This window comes from Monodelphis domestica, chromosome 4, assembly GCF_027887165.1.
Source record: "Monodelphis domestica isolate mMonDom1 chromosome 4, mMonDom1.pri, whole genome shotgun sequence".
Taxonomy (NCBI): Eukaryota; Metazoa; Chordata; class Mammalia; order Didelphimorphia; family Didelphidae; genus Monodelphis; species Monodelphis domestica.
This window is the reverse complement of record NC_077230.1, coordinates 68,910,579-68,933,169: the sequence shown is the minus strand read 5'-3', so window position 1 is coordinate 68,933,169 and position 22,591 is coordinate 68,910,579. Positions and strand designations below refer to the sequence as shown.

The 22,591-nt window shown below is 33.8% G+C and overlaps 1 protein-coding gene across 1 annotated transcript in view; it reads left to right on the top strand.

Annotated features, from left to right (window-relative positions):
* CIP2A (cellular inhibitor of PP2A) overlaps positions 1-22,591 on the top strand; it is a 56,992-nt gene that overhangs the window by 3,324 nt on the left and 31,077 nt on the right. The window contains exons 2-11 of the mRNA XM_001362164.4: positions 910-1,057; positions 2,271-2,383; positions 4,604-4,698; positions 5,685-5,781; positions 12,801-12,923; positions 13,098-13,243; positions 15,570-15,645; positions 15,876-16,094; positions 17,753-17,912; positions 20,409-20,550. Of these exons, the coding sequence (XP_001362201.2) occupies positions 910-1,057; positions 2,271-2,383; positions 4,604-4,698; positions 5,685-5,781; positions 12,801-12,923; positions 13,098-13,243; positions 15,570-15,645; positions 15,876-16,094; positions 17,753-17,912; positions 20,409-20,550 (1,319 nt within the window). The remainder of the gene's footprint in view (positions 1-909; positions 1,058-2,270; positions 2,384-4,603; positions 4,699-5,684; positions 5,782-12,800; positions 12,924-13,097; positions 13,244-15,569; positions 15,646-15,875; positions 16,095-17,752; positions 17,913-20,408; positions 20,551-22,591) is intronic.

Here is a 22,591-nt window from a genome sequence, read left to right as displayed (position 1 = left end):
TTTGCTAAGAAGGGAAGAAAGTGAGTTTATTCATCTCTTCAGAGCCAAGCTTAGTCATTATAATTGCATAATATTCAATTGTGTGGTTTTGGTTTTTATATTTTTCCCATTTACTTTGTAGTAGTCATGCTATAGTATTTTGTGTTTGTTTCTTTTATTACTTGGCATATCTTCCTATGCTTCATTTTATTCACATTTATTGTTGTAAAGATACAGTAATACTTCCTTTTTTTAAACCTTTACCTTCTGTCTTAGTATCAATTATGAGAGTAACAAGGGCTACACTGTCAAGTTAAGTGACTTGCCCACGGTCACATAGCTAGGCAGTGTTGTCAAATTTGAATCTAGTTTCTCTAGATTCCAGGCTTGGTGCTTTATCTTACTGTGCTACCTAGCTACCATTCAATATTATATTCTTTTATATTTGTGTACCTTAGTTTGTTTAGCTATCTTTCAATCATAGACATCTATTTTGTTTTGGTATCACAAAAAGTGTTGCTATAAATATTTTGATGTATATACCTTTCTTTATTTGACTTCTTCAGAGTTTATGCCTACTAATAGGTTTTCTGAATCAAAAGGGTCTGAGTATTGCTCTTTGAGTTAGAGAGATTAGACCTTTAAGTTACTTTCTTGACAATTCTAGGATGGTTGATCATAGCCAATAGTATTTTGGTGTTTCTGCCTTTCTACAGTCTCTCCATTATTGATTCATCATATCTTTTGTTACCTTTCTCAATTTGGTGTGTGTGAGGCAAAACCCGAGTTAATTTTCATTTCTCTTATTTTAGAGATTTGGAACAATCTTTTGTATAATTAAGAGTTTGAAGTCCTTCTTTTGAGAACTATTTGTTCATATCCTTTGAACACTTATCCATAACTCATTGCTTATAATTGATTGTTTTCCAGGTCATTTCTGGACAGAAACTTACACGATGGTTTACATCAAACCAGATACTGCCAAGTGAATGCCTGAGCTGTCTTGTGGAACTTCTTGAAGACCCAAATTTAAGCACTTCACTAACTTTAAGCATCATAAATCTGTTATCTCAACTAAGTAAGGTCATTCATTTCACTTTCTAGAAGGAATGCTCCAAAGTAGTGCCATTTTAGATGCTTGTAATATAGTATCTCATGTGCAGAATATGATTCGGTTTCAAAATTAAATTACCAGAAACCAAACAGACCTAGATAATAATTGTGACATGTCAAATTTAGAAATATATCGATAAGGTTCAAAAATTAGGGTGGACAAAAATGAATTTTAAAATTGAAGCAGTTTAAAAAATATGAAATGTTTTAAAATAGTTATAATTTACAATCCTAAGATACAAACAATTTCTATTTAAGAATGATTACTTCTAATTAATTAATAGATTATGCAATGTTTTTAAATAACATTTAAAGAAAAAAATTATAATTCATTCACTGTCTTCAATTCATTTTCATGCCTTCCTTAGAGACAATTATGAAGATCTTATTCCAAATCAAGGCACTTGATAGCTTTGTCATCTTGAGCAAGCCACTTTATCTCTGTCTTCCTCATAATAACTGTCTTCCTCATAATAAGGGAGAGTAATAACTCCCACCTCCCATGTTGTTGTGAGGATCAAATGAAATAATATTTGTAAAGTGTTTTGCAAACTTTAAAGCACCATATTAATTGCAGTTGTGATTATTATTGTTGTCTGCATAGTATTGGAACTAGCTGAAAAAGTTGCCAATGATATGCACAGCTAGCAGTCAAGCAGCATTAATTCTTATAGGTTTTATCTGAGGGTTCTTTTAAATTTCTCAGAGATTACATAGGTCTTGAACTGAAAGGCACCATACCAGGCCATTTCCTCTAAATCTTTACTTTATTCATAAGAAAAAAGACTCAGACAATTTCAGGGATTTGCTGAGCCTGGCCTCTGGCATCTTTCACCATCGTGTCTCACTGCCCCAGCAAAGTGAATTGGCTCAGAAAATGGAAGGAGAAAATAGTTTGCTGAATAAACCAGTATTTTCACCTGACTGAATAATCAGCTTTCTTTAACCCAATTTAAATGTTGCTTCTCTTTGCTGATGGTAGGGTTTTTTTGAAATACAATAGGATCAGTATATTCATATTAAAGCTTATAGGGGCTATGATCTAAATTGATAGAAGTGCCTATTACAATGAAATTATGTAGTCTTGAAATATAGTTAGATAAATCTTAACATAATAAAGGTCATAACTGTGACATTTTTAAACATTTAATCTATATGATATTTATTTTACATTTCAGCTCTAGATAGTGATATGAGAGATTGGCTCCAGAATACTTATAATCTGAATAGCGTCTTGGCGGGAGTGATATATCGGAGCAGCACTGTCCACAATGACTCAGTATCATTGCAGGTACAAAGATGCATTATTTTTACCTACATTCTTTTACTATTCTTATTAATTAAATGATAAGAATTGAGTTAAAACAGCAAATTTTCTGTTGTCATCATTTAACCTTGCCCTTGAGAAATTTAAAATCTGGTTGAACATGCCACTGTCATATAAAAACTTTCAGTAGGTAATAATTATATCTTTCTCTATATATAATTTAGAATAGTGCCAAATAAAAATAATTCTTGAATAAATTAATTTTGAACTTCATAGTGGATAGTCATTTTAAGATGTCTAGAGTTAATAAGCTTCAGGAAAATTCAGGTGGAATAATAGTCTTAAATAGTTCATGTTTATATTCACAAATTTGCAGAGAATAGTACTTTTCTTATAATAATGTGAGATAAGTATTACAAATGTTAATCCACATTTTTACAAGTAAAAGTGAGTTTCATAGAGATTACTATTTGTTTATAGCTAGTAATTGATCAAGCCAGAATTCATGCCTGTGTCTTCTGATTCCGTGTTCACTAATCTTTCCACTATATAACTCTTTTAAAGAGTATTATTTGGCAAATTAGAAAATAAAAATAGACCTCTGAGAGGGATGGTAATAAAAATTAAGAGGGATGGGGATAAGATGTTTTAATTGGAATAGGATGTATAAGGAAGGGCAAATTAGGAGATGGGCAGTTAGGTGGGTTTAATTTCAATGTTTACTCAAAATGACTTGTTACATTTCATAAAACCCCAACACTTTTCTTTACCAAATAGAGATAAGGATTAGATCTGTTATTTCATTGGTATAAGTAATTCCTAAGGTGAAGAAACTGTTGCTACCAATATGGGCTGCCACCCCTCTGCATCTCTCTTTCTTCCTCCATCTCCCTCCCCCTCCTGTTTCCTTCTCCTTCTATCCCCCTAGAAGTGCAGGGGCTTCTCACAGTCTCATTGCTCATCAGAATGGGAGCTTTGACCTGTTATGTTTCCAACCTGGGCTGGTTTGCCCCTCTTTAGTCAATCTAGTAGCCAATTGCTTCCAGGGGTTCACCAGATCAATGCTGAACTTAGTGTAGACATCTATCTGATTACAGGGTCCTATAACAACTCATGATAAAATTATGAGATCTGCTAGCTTTAGCCGAGATTATAATAATACTCTGCAATTTAATTTTTAAAGAGTAACCTTAAGCAGATTGAGCTTGAACTAGATTACAGTGGAATTGGAAATATTTGAGAAAATAAAAAATATAACAAAGCTTAGACATATGTTGTAATATGTAAATTTCCTAAGTTGATATGTGACCCCTGCAGAAATTTTCATGTATTGGTTAGTGGCCTCTTTTTTATTTTAATTTGATACCACTGACCTACAGCACTAAAAAGGTAACTTTCCTAGGGTCACAGAGCCAGGATGTGTCAGAAGTAGGACTTGAACCTAGGACAGAACATTTTAAAATTTTAATCTCAGTCTCTATCAGTATTTGATGAATGGTGACATGTGTGGAATATACCATATAATATACTTCTTGTGATGTGAGAAGTGAGATTGGGGTCTTGTCCAAAGAATTAATGACTCAGGCAGTCTCTCTGGCAAAAGAACAAGCTTTATTGAGAGAGCGAAGAAGAAGGTGGTGGAATGGCCATGGTGATGGAGTGGCCATGGTGACAGAAAGTCCATGGCAATGGAAAAACCTGGCAGTGGAAAGGCCCTGAAAGGTTTTCAGGAATGCATTTTATTTTGATTAGCTACTAAGGAAGGGTTTATTTGTTTGGGCCTTTGTTGCCCTGAGGTTTCTAAGGAACTGATGTCACTTTACTCATAAATACACTTTGGTCTATATGGCTACCCACTGTGCGGGAAGCAAATTGCAAGTAAATGTGATGTTAATTATCTGTTAAATATTCCAGGGCAACTTTTGGTCAAATTTTGCTCTTTTCTGTGCAGACCCTAAAGAAGGCAGTGATTATGGAAATTGAGCATTATTTGAGTCTGTGTGTCTAGGAATCTGAACCACTTGTACCTGCTGTTCAGAGACTCCCAAGAACATTGATTATGTCATCTAAGCAACTCATATGTCTTATCTGAAAAGTGGCCTCATATTAATTAATTAGCTATTGTTTCTGTGCTCTTTTTATTGTTTACAGCTACTTGGCAGGGTTTGTGGGACCTTTCAACCCATATCACTTTGAGTAGTAAATATATTTTGTATGTTTATAACCATTTTGTTACTTTTCCAGGGCCTTCAACTTCTACAGAAGTTGACCTACAATGTCAAAGTCTTCCATTCTGGTGCTAATTTTGATGAATTAATTACATTCCTAATAAGTCATATGTAAGTAATATGTGAATACACTTTTATTTATCCTTTCTCTGGAAGAAAATCTGTAGGTCATTTAGGTTCTTTGAAACCAAAAAAATGTAATATTAAGTAGTTTTTCAGACAAATCATCTTTTTATAGGGCCACATTTTAGTTGTGATCCTGAGTTCTTGATGGACCCACATTCTCAAAAAGTTTTGCCAACGCTGCTCTAGAAGGTCATACCAAGATTCAAGTAATTTAGTTACAGACTTAGAAATGGACTATATGTCTATTATCCAAGGATTAAGCTACCAACATTGGATGGAGCTTATTGCCAGAAAGCTGATCATCAGATGGTGATTTTTTGTGTGTATGTGTTTGTCAGTAACTCCACAGATTGTGTAAGATTGTGATCTGCCTCAAGTATGGTACTTCCATACTTGAGAAGTGCCATGGATTCAATGAATATTTTTGGAGAATGATTAAAGAGAAATATAAAGTCATAAAAATTTCTACATGGATTTAGTTTAACTGTGAATGAATGAATGAATGAAACCTTTATTAAGCATTTACAGTGCACAAAGCATTGTGCTAAATTCTGGGGATATGAATAGAAAAGTAAGATATCTATGTTTGCAATGAGCTCACATTTTAATTAGGAAGGTTTCAAATATAAATTATTCAGAAAGGCCACATAATGCTTAGAATACAGCAGCAAAATAGATGAAATGTTTCTTCTATGTCATTTCCTCTTAAAATCATATCAGTTACCAATATACAAGGCAACATATAGCACATAGTCTTACATGCTTTATTTGCCATTTTTTCATGTTGAGGTGGAATAATTTGGTTTCAAAACCTGTATTAAATGATTACTATAGTCATGTTTGACTTTTAAGAGTAGCAAATGTTCACATTAAATGCTATAGCTAGTAGAAATCAAACCTTTAAAATGTTTATTATCATGCTTTATTTTAATGCAGTATTTTTTTCCTTATTCTCCTAAAACAAAACATAGTCAGTCTCCTGAAGATGAATTAACAATGTCTTGTCTAGGACTTTTGGCAAATCTTTGTCGGCACAACCTATCTGTTCAAACCCACATAAAGTCCTTGGTAAGAGATCTTTTAATGCAATTTAAAAAATCTTACAGCTCTTCTGTGTGTGTGTGTGTGTGTGTGTGTGTGTGTGTGTGTATGTGTTTGGTGATCTTTGACTCAAGGAAGTCTTAGTATTTTGTTATTTAATGTGAAATGTGCCCATACCTATTCCATCTGATACTTCAGAACTTAGAAGTGGTTTGAAAATTAAGTGGAGCAACTAAAGTTTTTTTTTATCTTTGAGTTATATTTCTAAAGACTAGCACAAGTATAAAACACTGATTTTTTTCAACACAATATTATATTGAGATCCCAAAGAAAGCCTGGTTTATTAGTATGCACAAGAAATATTAGATTTTTTTCAAGGGTGAGACATTATTTTATGGCTCTTAAAGAATTCACTTCTAGGTATTTACTTAATAACCTAGAATCTTGAATTTTAAAAAACTCATGGAGGCAGTTAAATGGCTCAGTGGATTGAGAGCCAGGCCCAGAGACGTGAGGTTCTGGGTCTAAATCTGGCCTCAGACACTTCCTAGCTGTGTGACCCTGGGCAAGTCACTTAACCCCCATTGCCTAGCCTTTACCACTCTTCTCTCTTCTGTCAATATCCATTATTAATTCCAAGATGGAAGGTTTTTAAAAATAATAAATAAAAAGACCTTATAAATCATTTAGTCCTATTCTTTCATTTTAAGGATGAAAATCTGAGATCTGGAGAGTTTAAGTCACTTAACTTATGTCATAGGCAGAGCAAGGACTAGAACCCAAATTTCCTTACTCTGACTTATTCATTCATTAAGCATTTATTAAGTACTTGCTCTGTACTAGGTGCTAGGAATATAAAGACAAAAAAAAATAGAAACATCCTTTGAGCATCCATTCTATTATATGTATGGGAGATGAGGTACAGAGGAGATAAATAAAAAGTATTTCTTGGGGGAGGGCACTGGCAGTTGTAAGGGTTAAATTTAATGGTTGGACAATAATTTTATGAAATTATGTGATCCCCAATATTTATTATATCTAAGTCAGAATTTTATTTACAAATATATACAAATACAATAGAGGTGATGGGTGGATAGTAAGTATACTTAAATGAATATGATAGATCATAGGTAATAAAAAGAGCCACAAAGGAGAGATCTCACTCTAGGAATATTTGAAAAAGGGAAGAATACTTTCATCTATTAGGAGTAGGGTAGTGGGAAGGAATCAGGAAAGACTTTTGTAAGGGGAAAAAGGGTTTATTTATAAAAAGGTTGGACTGGATTATATTTAAAATAGTGTCAACAGGAATTTATATTAATTCCAAAGAGATTTATTTACAAAACATAGAAAGAGTGAAGTAAGAAAATCTGAGAGAGGATAGGGTAAGATATCTAGCCTAAGCACTAAGTAATTTACTCCCAGCCACTGGCACAACCTGAGCAGGGAGAGTTAGTCCTTAGGCCTTAGAAAAGCCGAGGACCTGGTGAAATCTCTCCTAAAGCTAGTCTCTTTAGAAAATCCAATATGAAAAGTGTCAGTCTTTCACTCACCACCTCTTGGGTCCACTCAGAAGATTCTCCACCAGCCTCCACTCCAAAGAATGAAGAACTCTCAGTAGAACTGCCCTCAGGAAGTTGTCATTCCCTTTTAAAGACACTTTCTCTTGCGTCACTTCCTGTGCCTTCCCCTAATTCTACATCAACCAATCACAGTTGAAGTCCTGCTTTAGGACTGCCCAGGAGGCAGTCAGTTGATTCTGATTTGTAACCCACTATTGCACACATGGGTCTGTCTCCCCCACTCTAGTGTGAATGGGGTGTTTACACCTTTGGTGATTAAATCTAAAAATGGGCAGATCTTCCGACTCTTCCCACTCAACTTTAAGTAGGGTGTTTATACTTTTGGATTAAATAAAAACATAGGTAGGGGTTACAATTTAATCTTCACAATCAGGGGAGAGTTAATTTTAATCTTCATACTATGCAGGGGGCAGTGATGTCTGAGTAGGGTCTTAAAAAGAATATAAAGATTTTTTTTTTAAAACCCTTATCTTCCATCTTGGAATCAATACTTTGTATTGGTTCCAAGGCAGAAGAGTGGTAAGGGCTAGGCAATGGGGGTCAAGTGACTTGCACAGCTAGCAAGTGTCTGAGACCAGATTTGAACCTAGAACCTCCCATCTCTAGACCTGGCTCTCAATCCACTAAGCCACCCAGCTTTCCCCTAAAAATTCTTAAAGGCAAACATGAAGATGAAGGGTATTCTAGGCCTCTGCAAAGGTGTGGAGGAGGTGAATAGAATTCCAGTTTCAAAGAATAGCCTATTGGCTGTTTAGCTAGGAGGAACTACTTGTAAAAGTGAAATTATTCTTGAACAAGGTGGATCCCAATTCAGAAAACCCTAAATACTAATTTAAGGCATTTCTATTTAATCTTAAAGGCAGTAGAGAGCCACTGAAAGGTGTCAAGCAGAGAAATGACATAATCTATGACTCAGGAAGATTATTTTGGTACCTTTAAGAAAGATCATTTAGAAAAAGGTATAAGATCAATTAGGAGGTGATATCCATTGTTCCATATGGTGCCTGATAAGCCCTCAGTTAGGGTGGCAACCAGGTGAATGGAGAGAAAGGAATCTGCGACTATTTTAAATTTTACCTTCTGCCAAGATAATAGATTGGGTAGAAAAAGAAATAAATGCAAGATAATTTGAGCAGAGAGAAAGCCCTTAACAAATTAGGACAATCAGAAAAGGTTGCATATATGAGAAGAAAGGTTTTGAATGCTAGGTTGAGAATTAAAGGTTATAGGGAAACACTCAAGATTTTTGATCAGAATGACATAATTGAACTGTTTAAAGAATATTCATTTGGTAACAAAAGCACTTTGGAAAGAAAGATTGGAGAGAGATAAAACTATATCTAGAATGATAGACTGATCAATTGTATAAAAAGTTGCAGAAGTCCAGGTCAGTTGATAATTGAGAAAAGGCTATCAGATTTAACAGTTCCAAAATCATTGGTAACCTTAAAAAAATGGTTTGATTCTATTGGGGTTGGAAGTCATGTAGTAATCACTGAGAAGTGAGTTTGAGGTGGGGAAATGGAGATGAAAATTGTAGATAACTTTTTAGTAGTTTGACTATGAAAAGGAAGCTAGATTACTATTGCTTGGGGAGATGGCAAGATTTAGTAGGGATTTTTATTAAAGATTGAGTAGGACTGAATTTGTTTATAAAGCAGTAGGAAACAAGTTAGTAATTATGCAGAGATTGTAGATAAGAAAGAGACTAATCCCAGAGGGCTGACTTCCAGAGTGCATAAGAGGAGGTGGAACTAGGGCAAAAGTAGAGAATTTTGCATTTGACAAGGAAGAATACCGCCCTTTCCTCAGGGATGAAAGCAAGAAAGAGAGAAGGGAGGAATAATATAAGAAAATTTTGAAGTGTGATATTGTAGACAAGTGCTGTTTTGGAAGCTTCATTTCATTAAGTTAGAAAATGAGGGTCTCTGCTGAGAGGAAGGAGTTTGTATAAAGGACTTGAGAAGAGAAGGTTTGGAATAGCTTACTATCATTTTCATGATAGAGTCAATTGTGGAAGAAAAAAAAGAAATGCTGTGTGACATGTAGTATCTAGTTGAGATCAGATAACTTAAATTTGTAGTTGCTGCCATTACTTTTTCCACTAGTGCTCACCAGCACCTAAGAAGGATCAGAGGATATAGATGATGAGAATAACTCTGGCTTATGGGAGTAGGAATTGGAATATATGAATGATGATAAGACAAGCAAAGAATAAGAGACATCATGGCAAAAGTCCAGGAGGCAAGACAGTAAAAAGTAGAAGACAGTATAGTTGAACTGATCATGGGTCAGAACTGAAGAGAATAAAGTTAGGTCAACAGAGTTGATTAATGGAAAGAATAGGCAATGTATATAGTTACTTGAGATCCCCGTAAAGGTAAAAAATAATTTTGGGAGCAGTGAGATAGAAGAAGATCTGAAAAGCATAGGGAGTTATGATCAGAGAAAATCTGGGTCAAGGCTGTGGAGATAGTAGCATAGTCTTAAGTGATGGCACTTTGACCGAGGGTGTATTTATCTCTGTGGTTTGCTGAGGTGAAGATAGAAATCATGAGTTAAAAAAGCTGGTGATGTGGGTATTTGAGGGGGATATCAATGCATATATTAGAGATAGTGTATTGTACTGGCTAGAGTTGTAATCAAAAACACCACATCAGATATTTAATAGGCTTTATGACTTGAACAAGTCATATAATTTCTAACAACTTCAGTTGCCTCATCTGAAAAGGAGGTGGCTTTTGGAGAAATCAGGTTTCTTAGGGACATTATTAATATGGAAGCTGAAATTGCTGAACAGGTTGACTAGAAAAAAATAGGTCTATAGGAAAAGTTAGTCAACTTCTGAAGTCGACAAGGATGGTAAGAATGGAAAAGAATAATATAATTGGATGATGAAGACTAGAACGAAGGGGGAAATTAAAACGTTTCATGGAATATTTATATGAAGAGATGAATAGTGATAGTTGGTAACTCTGCTGAAGAGTATTGATCTCAATAGTACAAAAGTTTTCCATCTCCAAGAGTATTTAAGAAATGATAGTTATTTGCATGGGGCCATGTAGGAAAAGCATTAGACATCTGATAACATTTGGCTGGGCAGAAAGGAAAACTGGCAAACTCTTTTTGTTGCTAGTGTTTCATATTTTACATAGCTGCTTATTTTTATCAACAAAGTTTCTTGTCTATGGAGGGTTTATAAGTGAAAGTTCTCATGAAGGATTATTTCTAAGGGCTTTTCCACATATGGTTCTCTAAACTACAGTCCTCTGTATTGGAATTTAGGGGAAATGAACTTGGCCTTTTTTATAAAAGTCGTGATGTATTGCAATTGGGCTTCAAATGAACACAGATATTTGGGTAACTTCTGCCTTTATTCATTCGATACCTGTTTATAGAGTACCTGCTGTATCTAACTTATGTTCTTAGTAAGAGTAAAATACCCTTTTTTAATGAAATTTTTTTCCATGGTTACATGATTCTTGTCTCCCTCCACTCTTTCATTCCCCCTCTTGGAACTGACAAGCAATTTCACTGAGTTACACATATTTTATCATTAAAATCCTATTTCCATATTATTCATTTTTGTAATGGAGCAATCTTTTAAAACCAAAACCCCAAATCATATGCCCATATAAACAAGTGATAAGTCATGTTTTCTTCTGGATTTCTATTCCTATAGTTCTTTCTCTAGATGTTGATAACATTCTTTCTCATAAGTTTCTCAGAGTTGTTCTGGATCATTGCATTGATTTTAGTAGCAAAGCCTATTACATTTGATCGTCCCACAGTGTTTCAGTTATTGTGTATGATGTTCTCCTGGTTCTAATTATTTCATTCTGCATTAGTTCGTGGAGGTCTTTGCAGTTCTAATAGAAATTAAGCAATTCATTATTCCTTATTGCACAATGGTATTCCATCACCACTGTAAAGGTTAAATTTATGGTTGAGACTGAATATAAATATTATTGGTTGCCAAGGATTTAATTTCTTAAATCCTAAATGAAACACTCAAATCAGAATGGAGTTTTATGGTGATTTAATTACAATAGGAGGAAGAAATTAAGAAGAGAGGGAGAGAGAGAAAGAGTTAATTTAAACTGCTCCAGCTCAGGCTGAGCCAGGCAGGAGTTCAAGGCTTTGGCCAAGGGTGGCCTTCCCCTGAGAGCCAAGGGAAAGGGGAGTCAGTCCTTTCATTCACATGACCGATTGGAGGAAAGCTGTCTGTGGGAGCTCCTCCAAGCTCGAGTTCCAGGATTGAACTCTCATCTAGCCCTCCCCACAGGAAGTGATGAGAACTCTAAAGGCAGTTCTCTACCTCACTTCCTACATCTCACATGTGCCAATGGTGGCTCAAGCTTGGCTTAGGACAGCCCAGGAGACAGTCAGTTTCTGATTTGTCATTTGCTATCACATGCCAGTGTATTGTGGGTGTGCACATTCCTGGGTGCTAGACTAAGCAAGATGGAGAAAATGTAAAAATCACACCACCATATATTACAATTTGGTCAACCATTCCTCAATTGAGGGGCATTCCCTCTTTTTCCAATTTTTTGCCACCAAAAAAAAAGTATAGCTATAAATATTTTTGTACAAATAGAACCTTTCCCATTTTTTAAAATCTCTTTGTGATACAAACCCAGGAGTGGTATTACTAGATCAAAGGGCATGAATTCTTTTAAAGACCTTTGGGCATTATTCCAAATTGCTTTCCAGAATGCTTGGATCAATTCACAACTCCACCAGCAATGCATTAGTGTCCCAGTTTTGCCATATTCCCTCCAACATTTATTATTTTCCTTTACTGTCATATTGGCCATTGTCTTAGATCTACGGTGGTACCTCAGAGTTGTTTTGATTTGCATTTTTCTAATCTGGAGGGATTTAGAACATTTTTTATATGATTATTGATAGTTTTGATTTCATCTGAAAACTGCCTATTCATATCCCTTGACCATTTGTCAACTGGGGAATGATTTGATTTCTTTTAAATTTGACTTAATTCTTCGTATATTTGAGAAATTAGACCTTTGTCAGAGAATTTTGTTATAAAATTTCTTCCCAGTTTGTTGCTTCCCTTCTAATTTTGGTTTCATTGGTTGTTTTGTTTGCAAAAATTTAATTTAATATAATCAAGATTCTTCATTTTATCTCTTATAATGTTCTCTCTCTTGCTTTGTCTTAAAATATTTCCTTCCCTGTAGATCTGACAGGTATGCTATTCCATGTTTACCTAATTACTTATAATATCACTCTTTATGTTTAAATCATATGCCTATTTTGAACTTATCTTGGCATAGGGTATGCAATATTGATCTAATCCTAATTTTTTCCATCAAATAGTGGGTTTTTATCCCCAAAGCTTGGATCTTTGGATTTATTGAACACAAGATTGCTGAGGTTATTTACTAAAATACACTTTTAAATTATATCTAATTTATGCTAAATATTTTTCTTTTTTAGAGTAATGTAAAGGCATTGTATCGTACTCTCATAAGCTTCTTAGCCCACAGTAGTTTAACTGTGGTTGTGTTTGCACTCTCGATATTATCAAGTCTAACATTAAATGAAGAGGTTGGAGAAAAGGTAAATATTGAGTGAGTTTAAAAAAATTATAAACATAATTTTTAAAAATTTTATTATTTGGTTTTAACAAATCTTTCTTGCTTTTATTGATTTTTTTTGACATGTTGAACACCAATCTCTGGTTTCAGTTTTGTATTCATTATATTTTTTCTATTTTATTTCCTTGTTTTTAAGCTATTCCATTCGCGAAACATTCATCAGACTTTTCAATTAATATTTAATATTCTTGTAAATGGTGATGGTACATTAACCAGAAAGTATTCAGTTGATCTTCTGATGGATCTTCTCAAGAACCCTAAAATCGCAGATTGTCTCACCAGGTACATTTATGTTCTCGTAGAGCTTTTTTCTGTACAGGGATATATTGAGAGCACTTCATTGCTAAAAAACATACTATTGTCTTATCAATCTCAGTGAAATTCAGTGAATCACTGAAGACAATAAGCAAGAATGTTTTAAATTTTTTCATTACCACTTATGTTTCATATTTCCCTTGAAATACAAAAAGGCAATGTGTGGTTCATGTCCTAGATCAGGGCTGTCAAACATGTGGCCCACAAAACTCTCAAATGCATCTGAACCAAATTAAAATATAATTGTTAAATGTAAAAAAAAATGTTAAAACTCAGGTAATGTTAATGAGATTTTCTAAGTCAATATGTACCTATAAGAATCTTTATTTAGTGGCTTCTGTTTCTATTTGAGTTTAGCACCATTGCCTTAAATGACTGGACATCTCTTTTTTTTATCTTCTGAAATGCAGTCATCTAGAGTACCTTTATTTAAAAACTAATTTGAGAACAAAAATTGATTTTGTATATCAAGACAGTATTTTTTATATTAGTGGATAATATTATTTATTATAACTAAGGTTTACCACTGACTATATAAGCAACACTTTTAACTTTTCTATACTTCTACTATCTATAAAATAGGAATGAGATTCTACTCTTTGTTATTTTTCCCAGCTATATGTTTCATTATACTTAATTTATGTATCTTAGTATCTTAAATTAACTTTCTTTATAATTACTCTAACCAGAAGTGTCAAACTCATAGAGGAGAAACAAATGTAATTGGGAAGTGATTATTATTAACAAGATAAAATTACAATATAAAATATATAATATTAATTTGTGATTTTCTAAGTCAATGTACAGCCTGCACTGTTTCTATTTATTTTTGATACCACTGGTCTAAACCATTCTCTGTAGTAGAGACTTCTTTTTTTAAGTAGTAGTAGTAGTAGAGACTTCTTGATGTGAACTAAGGGATCATTATAAGAATGGGTACTATATCTCAGGTATTTAGACAAAATTGTCCATTTAGCATTTGGCCAATTGCTATTCTCTATAGTTAAACAGATTTTTTGACTTTTCCAAGCAGGCTAGTGTCTTTCCCAAGTTGTTCTTCCATTTTAGCATCATACCTTTTTCCAACCACTACCTATGATTTATCAGTTCGCATTCTCTTGATGAGATAGCAGATGGTATTCAGTCTACTTTATTATGAATACCAAAACCCTATTGGTCACCACACCAATGAGATAATCTTCCTCAGTATCACATTCATTGTGAAGAATACCCTTTTGATGGTAAGCTTGGAGGTAAATGTTATGATTTGAATATAGGGGAACTGAAGTACATAATAAATGGTTCACAAAAACATGATTGTCTTGATTACTAGGATCATAGGATTTAGAGCTGGAAAAGACCTTAAATATAGTCTAATGCAATCTTGTCATTATATAGATAGTGAAACTGAGAACTACAAGATTAAAGTGACTTGCCCAAGCTCACAAAAGTGTAAGTAGATGATCTAGGATTCTAAACTAGGTTCTGATTCTAAATTCCACTGTGCCATGCTGTTGTATCAAGTAGATTATATAATCTACACATTTTTATACTCTTGATAATATTTGATGATATTTGAAGTTAAAATTCACATTTAAAAAAGCACATTCAAGGCAGGTAGGTGGCTCAGTGGATAGAGAGCCAGGCCTGGAAATGGGAGGTCCTAGGTTCAAATCTGTCCCAAGACCCTTCTCAGCTATGTGACCCTGGGCAAGTCACTTAACCCTCCCGCGCACGCGTTTGCCCCCTTCCCCCCTCCCCTTGCTTAGGCTTTATCTGTCTTTTGCCTTGGAATCAATACACATTACTGATTTTAAGATAGAAGGTAAGGATTTTTAAAAGAAATAATTTTTTTACTTAAAACAGGCAAACCATAAAATACCAACTAGATTTTTTTCCTCTAAGTACAAAATAATACTTTTATCTCAGATCTTCTAGTCATTACATTGTTTAAAATTCCCTAAATCAGATGATAAGCAGCCAGCGTTCCAATGTGTAAAACCTACTTTGCTACTTAACAAGTTCCTCCATTTAATCTGATTCTCTTTTATTTACCTGACTTCATTGAACATCTTAAGTTTGACCCTAGGCAACTCACAACCTCTATTACCAAACTCTTCCTGGTCTTCTGCCTTGGAACTGATACTTAGTGTTGATTTTAAGGCAGAACATAAGGGCTATTTATTTTTTTAAAGGTACTTTTATTTCAGGAGCAAAAAAGAGATGTGTGAGCTATTTTGTTGTTACAATTTTATAATTGCGATTGATGCCATTTATGTTGGTTTATACTTAGATATGAGCACTTCAACTCATGCCTTAATCAAGTACTAGGTCTTCTTCATGGGAAAGATCCTGATTCTTCTTCAAAGGTATGCTAAAACTTGATCTTTTGAGATTGTCAATTGCAATTCTTGCAAACCACATCAAATAAAACAGAAGTCCTTAATTTTTTATACTATCAGTTTTAAAAGGGGATTTGATGTTAAATTTGATGTGTTCACGAAAACATGACTAACTTTTAACTTCAGCATTTGATTTCATGTGTTAATGATCATTCACATTGGAATTTAATAAGATCTTTTATGTTTATACTGCATAGGTTTTAGAATTACTTCTTGCCTTCTGTTCAGTGACACAGTTACGCCATGTCCTCAGTCAAGTGGTATTCGAATCATCTGCTTCTGGTAACACAAGACTGGGAAACCATCCTAAATCTTTAGAGCCAACAGTTGCTCTGTTGCGTTGGTCAAGCCAACCCCTGGAAGGATCAGAAAACTGTTCTATTCTAGCACTAGAATTATTCAAGGAAATATTTGAGGTAATGTAATGGAAATTATATTGTAATGTTATTTTTGTTTTTATGACATTGTGTGATGATGACCTTTTTCAAAAGAAGTGTCTATCTAGGGAATTAAAAAAAAAATGACAGCTAGATTCCCTTTTGCTCAGGTAGGTAGAAACATCCATAACTATTAGTGCTGAAGTGTACCCCTGCATTAGTTTTTTTTTAAACTTGCTTTTAACATAACTCATTAAAGAAACAGTGGGAGCTTTATCGATTTGATATCACTTTTTTGTAACCAGTATATCTAGTAAGTATTGCCTACTAACTTTATGATTATTAGTTTGCTTAATCTTATCAACTGTGATTGCACAGCTGGCATTCCTCACTTTGATGGTTTCTTCTCCCAGTCATTGTCTTCCTGGTGGGCTTCAATTATAATTTATCTGAGTCTTGGGTAGAAGAGTGCTGTACATATTTGGAGGATAATAGTAATATAACTGTTTTGGTTTATTTTTTGGTTTTATTTTGTTTTATTTGTTTTTTTTTGTTTTTGTTTATTTGTTTATTTGGTTTTATTTGTATTACTGATCTTTTCTCTTGGTCCTTAATCAGTGTGTTTTAGAAAGTATTTTGAGTGTTGAAAGCTATATACAATTAGTTGTAAGTTTATTTGCAAAGTATTAGGCCAGCCAACTAACCTCCTTCTACTTCACATTTGGAATTCTTTTCTCCTTCTCATTCCTTTGTGCAGGCTGACCCCAATACCTAGAATGCTTTCTGTCTTAAAATCCCTAATTTCTTTAAAAGTTCACCTTAAACAATACTTTACAAATGAAACTTTTGCTGATCCTGCCCTTTCTCAGGTGCTAGTGTCTCTTTTTATCTAAGTTACTGTGTATTTACTTTTTATACATTTTATATTTGCTAATATAAAATTAAATAAAATTAAAATAAAATCTGTTTCATTTTTGTCTTCATATTCCCCATTGTGGTGTGTGGCACATAGTAGGCACTTAATAAAGGTGCACCAATTAAATAAATCTAATTCTTGGCTTTATTTTTTGCATGTCATTTTTAATCATTTGTAGGAAAGACCTGGGTTCCAATATAACATCTAGACAATGATGGCTGTGTGACATGGGCAAATAATTTAGCCTCAGTGCTCTGGGCAATTCTTTAAGATTATAAATTGCAAAAAAGGTCCTTAACTGCATTGGTCATGTTAGTTTACTCTACTGCCAAGAGCTCCCTGTGTCAATGAAATAATATGTATAGTCCATTTCCTTATCCCTTATTAGAGTAAGAGGTTCTGAGTTTTAAATAAAATATTTTTTTTAAACCTTATCTTCTGTCTTAGAATCCATACAAAGTATTGATTCCAAGTTCAAAGAGTGGTAAGGGCTAGGTAATTGAGGTTAAATAATTTGCCCAGGGCCACACAGCTAAGGAAATGTCTGTGGCCAGATTTGAACCCAGAACCTCCCATCTCCAGGCCAAACTTTCTATCCACTGAGCTACCTTGCTGCTTATTTTAAATAAAATCTTATGTTTTAGAGCAACTAATATACCAGAACACAAAAACTGAGTAAAGCAAATTATCTAAATAAAAATAAGTAATAATCAATTACAAAAGCATTGTGAGTATAGCTAACATTTTTGTTTTTAATTTGTGGTGTTAATGTAACCTCTAGGATGTCATAGATTCTGCCAACTGTGCTTCTACTGATCGTTTTCTGGTCCTACTGCTACCCAGCATTCTCGATCAACTTCAATTCACAGAACAGAATCTTGATGACCAACTGACAAGGAAAAAATGTGAAAGAATGGCTAAGGCCATTGATGTTTTGTTGAATATCCTTTGAAATGTTGCAGAGTAAATGTGATATTCATCCACTGAATTTTCCTAGGAAAGCATTAAATTAAATTGAATTTTTAGTTATCTCTTATCACTGTTGATGCTATTGTCTGTTCAGACTTACTGGGTAGGAATTTTAAAATCCCAGAATGATATATTTTAGTGAAGATGGTCTAGTAAAGTTATCCCCTAATTTTCTTTTTTTAAATGAAAAGTAAAAGTTACATTTTTATGCCAACATACACTTCAGTTGGTGCTTTTAAAAACTGTAGCTGACATTCCCATTAGAATCTTAGAGCAGGTTTTAAAGTGACTGTTCATTTTCTTCTCTAGGCTATACTTTTACTTCTGGTTGTTGCCATGAAGTAATTCTTTTCCTCAAGTTCCACAGCAAGTAAAACATTTAAGACATGAGAAAGCAAGAAAGCCAGTACTTAAGACATGGGATCTTATGTTTAATAGGTACTTGGAAGTTTGGGTAATTGAATTAATAACTTCTTTGAAGCTGAGCTCACTTGATTCTTCCTACCAACAGCTTTTCTTTTTCTCCTAGTTGTGCTTTCTAATCATCAGCTTTTCTTGTGATGGAATCATATCCACTATGCATTTAATTTACATTTTGTCTTTTTGCCAGAAAAAGAGGAAAGAAAAATAGCAATTTAGATAGTATAGATTGCTTCAGTGAGCATACTAGAGTGAGAGAGGGAGTTGAGAGATATGAATTTGCTGTTCCTAGAGCTAAGTCTCAGTTCCTCCAGACCTCTTGTAATGAGAGCATCTTGTCTAATGAATATGATTGTAGAATCTTTCTTCATCATATCCACAGTCTATTTGTTCTGATGAAGCTAGTAGAACTAGTCAAAGAAAAAGCCCTAACTGGTGAACTAGAAGATTTCTACTGTGTTTCTTTTGACTTGTATCTTCTCTTGATTGATGGTCAGCAGGAAAAAATATTTACATGTGATCACCCTCTAATACAATTGTACTTATGTATAAAGTACTTTCAAGAGTATTTTTTCTACAAGAATTTTCTATAAAATTTTTTTTCTTCTATTTAAATTTGAAATCTCTGTTGCCCCAAGACTTTCCTAATCATGGCTTAACTGAACAATGTAAAAAAAAATTTTTTTTCCATTCATTTGTTTCCATAGAAACCATCTTAACTCCATCTGCTATCTGATACAGATTGCCTTCTTCTAAAGATATCTTAGCCTCTTTCCAGCCACAACTGTTGAAAGTCACTGTACTCTATTAATGGATGTCTTAAGGAAAATTCAAGGGTAGTTTTGAAAATACTACATTTTTGACTTAGGTACTGTTTTTAGAATATACCCTTTGCAATTAGATTAGTTCACCATATTTATTTACATGTTTTAGTCCCCTAGTAAAAGGAAGCCCTTCTTGAGAATGGGGATTGTTTTTCCCATTTACTCTTTGTATTGTTAGTGCTTAGTACTTTTTTTTGGAGCACAGTAGATGTTTAATAAGATTTTGCTGAATTAAATTGAAATGAATTAATGAATATATTGGCACATTTTGTCATTATGTATTTCAGTTCAGGATGTATTTGTTAAGCTCTTGGTACACATCTAGTATGATGCTTGGTGATGGGGCTACAAAGATGAAAATGAAACCATCCCTCTTTTCTAGTAGTTTATATCTTGCCATAAAGAACTATGATTACCATTAAACAAGTGCTTAAATGATTCTTTGACTAGGAGGCAACTAGATGGCTCAGTGGATTGAGAGCCAGGTCTAGAGATGAGAGGTCCTATGTTTAAATCTGGTCTGAGACACTTCCTCATTGTATGACCCTGGGCAAAGTCACTTAACACCCATTGACTAGCCCTTACCACTCTCCTGCCTTGGAACCAATACAGAGTACTGATTTTAAGACAGAAGATAAGGGTTTTTAAAAAAATAAAATTTTTTACTTAAAAGAGGCAAACCATAAAATACCAACTAGATATTTTCCCTCTAAGTACAAAGTAATACTGTTGTCTCAGACCTTCTAGTCATTACATTGTTTAAACTTCTTTAAATCAGATGATAAGCAGTTAGCATTCCAATGTGTAAACCTACTTTGCTATTTAACAAGTACCTCTATTTAAACTGATTCTCTTATTTACTTGACTTCTTTGAAAGGCTTCTTTCCTTAAGTTTGTCTTATTTTCTAGAATATTCTCCTTTTTTTGGTTTCTGCTCTTCCTTTTTCTAAATAGTAGGGACATGGTTTCTTTCTTACTACTTAAAAAACTTCAACTATATAGATTAATTACTCATCATAGCTCAGAAGTGTGACTTAAACACATTAGGAGAGTCTTAACAAAATAGACCAATAAGTTAAAATTAGGTCATTTTGTATCTTAGAGGAGACAAATAGATTTATTAGCTACCCTTCTCTTTAATAGCTTATTAATAAGGCAATATGCTATGATTGAGAGAAATTTTTAAAATTCTCTCATTTTTTATTGTTCCTTAACTAAACCTACCTTTGTGTGGAGATGATACATTAAAAATGCATATTGCTAAACTTTTGACGACCCTCAGATGTACAACTCTAATAGAGCAACAGTTTTCATGTAGCAAGATTGACATAGAATTTGGAACAAAGGTAGCAGATTCTGAACTTTGGTGAGTATATTAAAATAAATATTTTAAGAATTCATGTATATAAGAAAAAAATCAAGGCTGTTATTCCCAGACATGTTTTGTAATAATAGTGTATTTCACAGAGTGACAGAAAACCTATGTAAAAACTCTGTAAAATTTAAAATTAAATCTTAATAGTAAAAATATTATATTTTAGGAGGTTTATTAAATGATCAGTAGAAATCAAGGAATAAAGAGGATACAAAATTAAAACTATGTGCCCATGACTGGTTAGCCATTTTCAGCCATCCCCCATGCTTAACTTACCACCATACTTGCTGCATCATGCAAGAAGACAGGATGTGGGAGGCATCACTACCAGTTAAATACCAATAACGTGATCTCGCCAATGTGGAGACGCAGGAGAGATTATAGGGAATTATGGGAAATACTAAGGTGTTTTGGGAAATGAAGTCTAAGGTTCAAAATCTCCATTTATACATTCCCCCATGAGACCTGTGGAAGACTAGTTTCTCCAGTGGGTCTTGTAAACATACCAGCAATGAAATTACAATAATTTGAGGATAAGAGGAAAAGAAAACAAAACCAATAATTGCTAGGCACATTGACAAAAAGCCAATTAGGGGGCAGTCCCCCTTGTCATAAAAGTATGTAATGTAATTGTAATTATACATACTCCCCTGAAGAGGGTGATTGAAATACACAGGGATCACTTAGGGATGCATGGCTGAGTTATGAGGTGTATGAATCAATTGGCAAGAGAAATAAAAAATATTAAAAAAATAATTTCTGGATGAAATATAGATTATCAAAGTCTTGTGTGTAAAAATTCTAAGTAAAGGAAAAATAAATCTATAACAGGTCCTTGACTCAGGGTCCAATTAAAATGATTTAAGCAATTAAGCATTTACCCAATCAATAGCCAGGACTACAGAAAATTGCCACATTATGAAAGACAAAATAGGGACTAGATTTTTGTGTGATGGGGAAGTGTCATTCCTTGGTCTGATTTTACCTTTACTCTCAGGGATAGGGGGAGCCAGGATAATAGCCAAACCTCAGTACTTGTCTGTGAGTATTTCACAAAGAGTGTGGATACAAGGAGTCCTGCATCTGAACATATGTCAAGTGTCGCAACCTCGAGTCTCACACTAGGTTCTAGTCCTTTTGTATTTGCTTATAAGTTCATCAATCCTACCTGGATTGGTTTGGTCTTTTTTGACCTTGTACACAATTGGCACTAAGCAAGTAGCTTTGTGCTTCTTTGGCACTTTGTAATGGCTCTTTATTCCCTTCTCCTGGAATCAGACAGAATCGTTAAGCAAAGTCTCATAAATTTTTTTTAAACAATCAATTGCATAATTTTTTATAGTATGAGGCTTTTGGGGTATTCACAGATATTATAGCAAATATATTTTAAATTTATATTACTGCAAAATAAAAAAAATTAAAGAAAATCTCAGTACTGGTGACATGTGTTTCAAATACAAAAAGGAGAGAAAAAAATAATACTGAAATAGTATATTGCACATGAAAGCAAAAACAATAATAAAAAAGTTTTTAAAATCAAAAACATAGCTTATAATCATTGACACACTGTGTCAGCTAAGGAAATGTGGAATACAAAGGTTTCTCACCAAAAATGAGATCCATTTCCTCTTCAAATCTGACCATGATCCACTGTGAGTACAAAGCAAACGATTTTCACAAAGTAACAGTTTTTTATAAAGAACAATACTATAACATGTAATGTACATTCAAAAAGTATCAAAATCCCCAAAGTTATAATAGCCCATTTAATGCCAATAGCAAACAAACCCACTATCATATTTTACATGAGTCTGCTTTATGACATATAAAGAAAAAAACCTTAGAAGCTAATGGACACTTGTCACAAGTTTTCAGGTGTAGTAATGGTTTGATCTTGGCTGAGATATTTTTTAAAAATTCTATTACTGCCATCATTACAAAAATGTGGCAGGAGTCTAGAAAAAAACCAAACCTCTGTACTGTTGATGTTTGGGCACATGGTTTTTATTTTGCATCCTTGTATTGTATATTA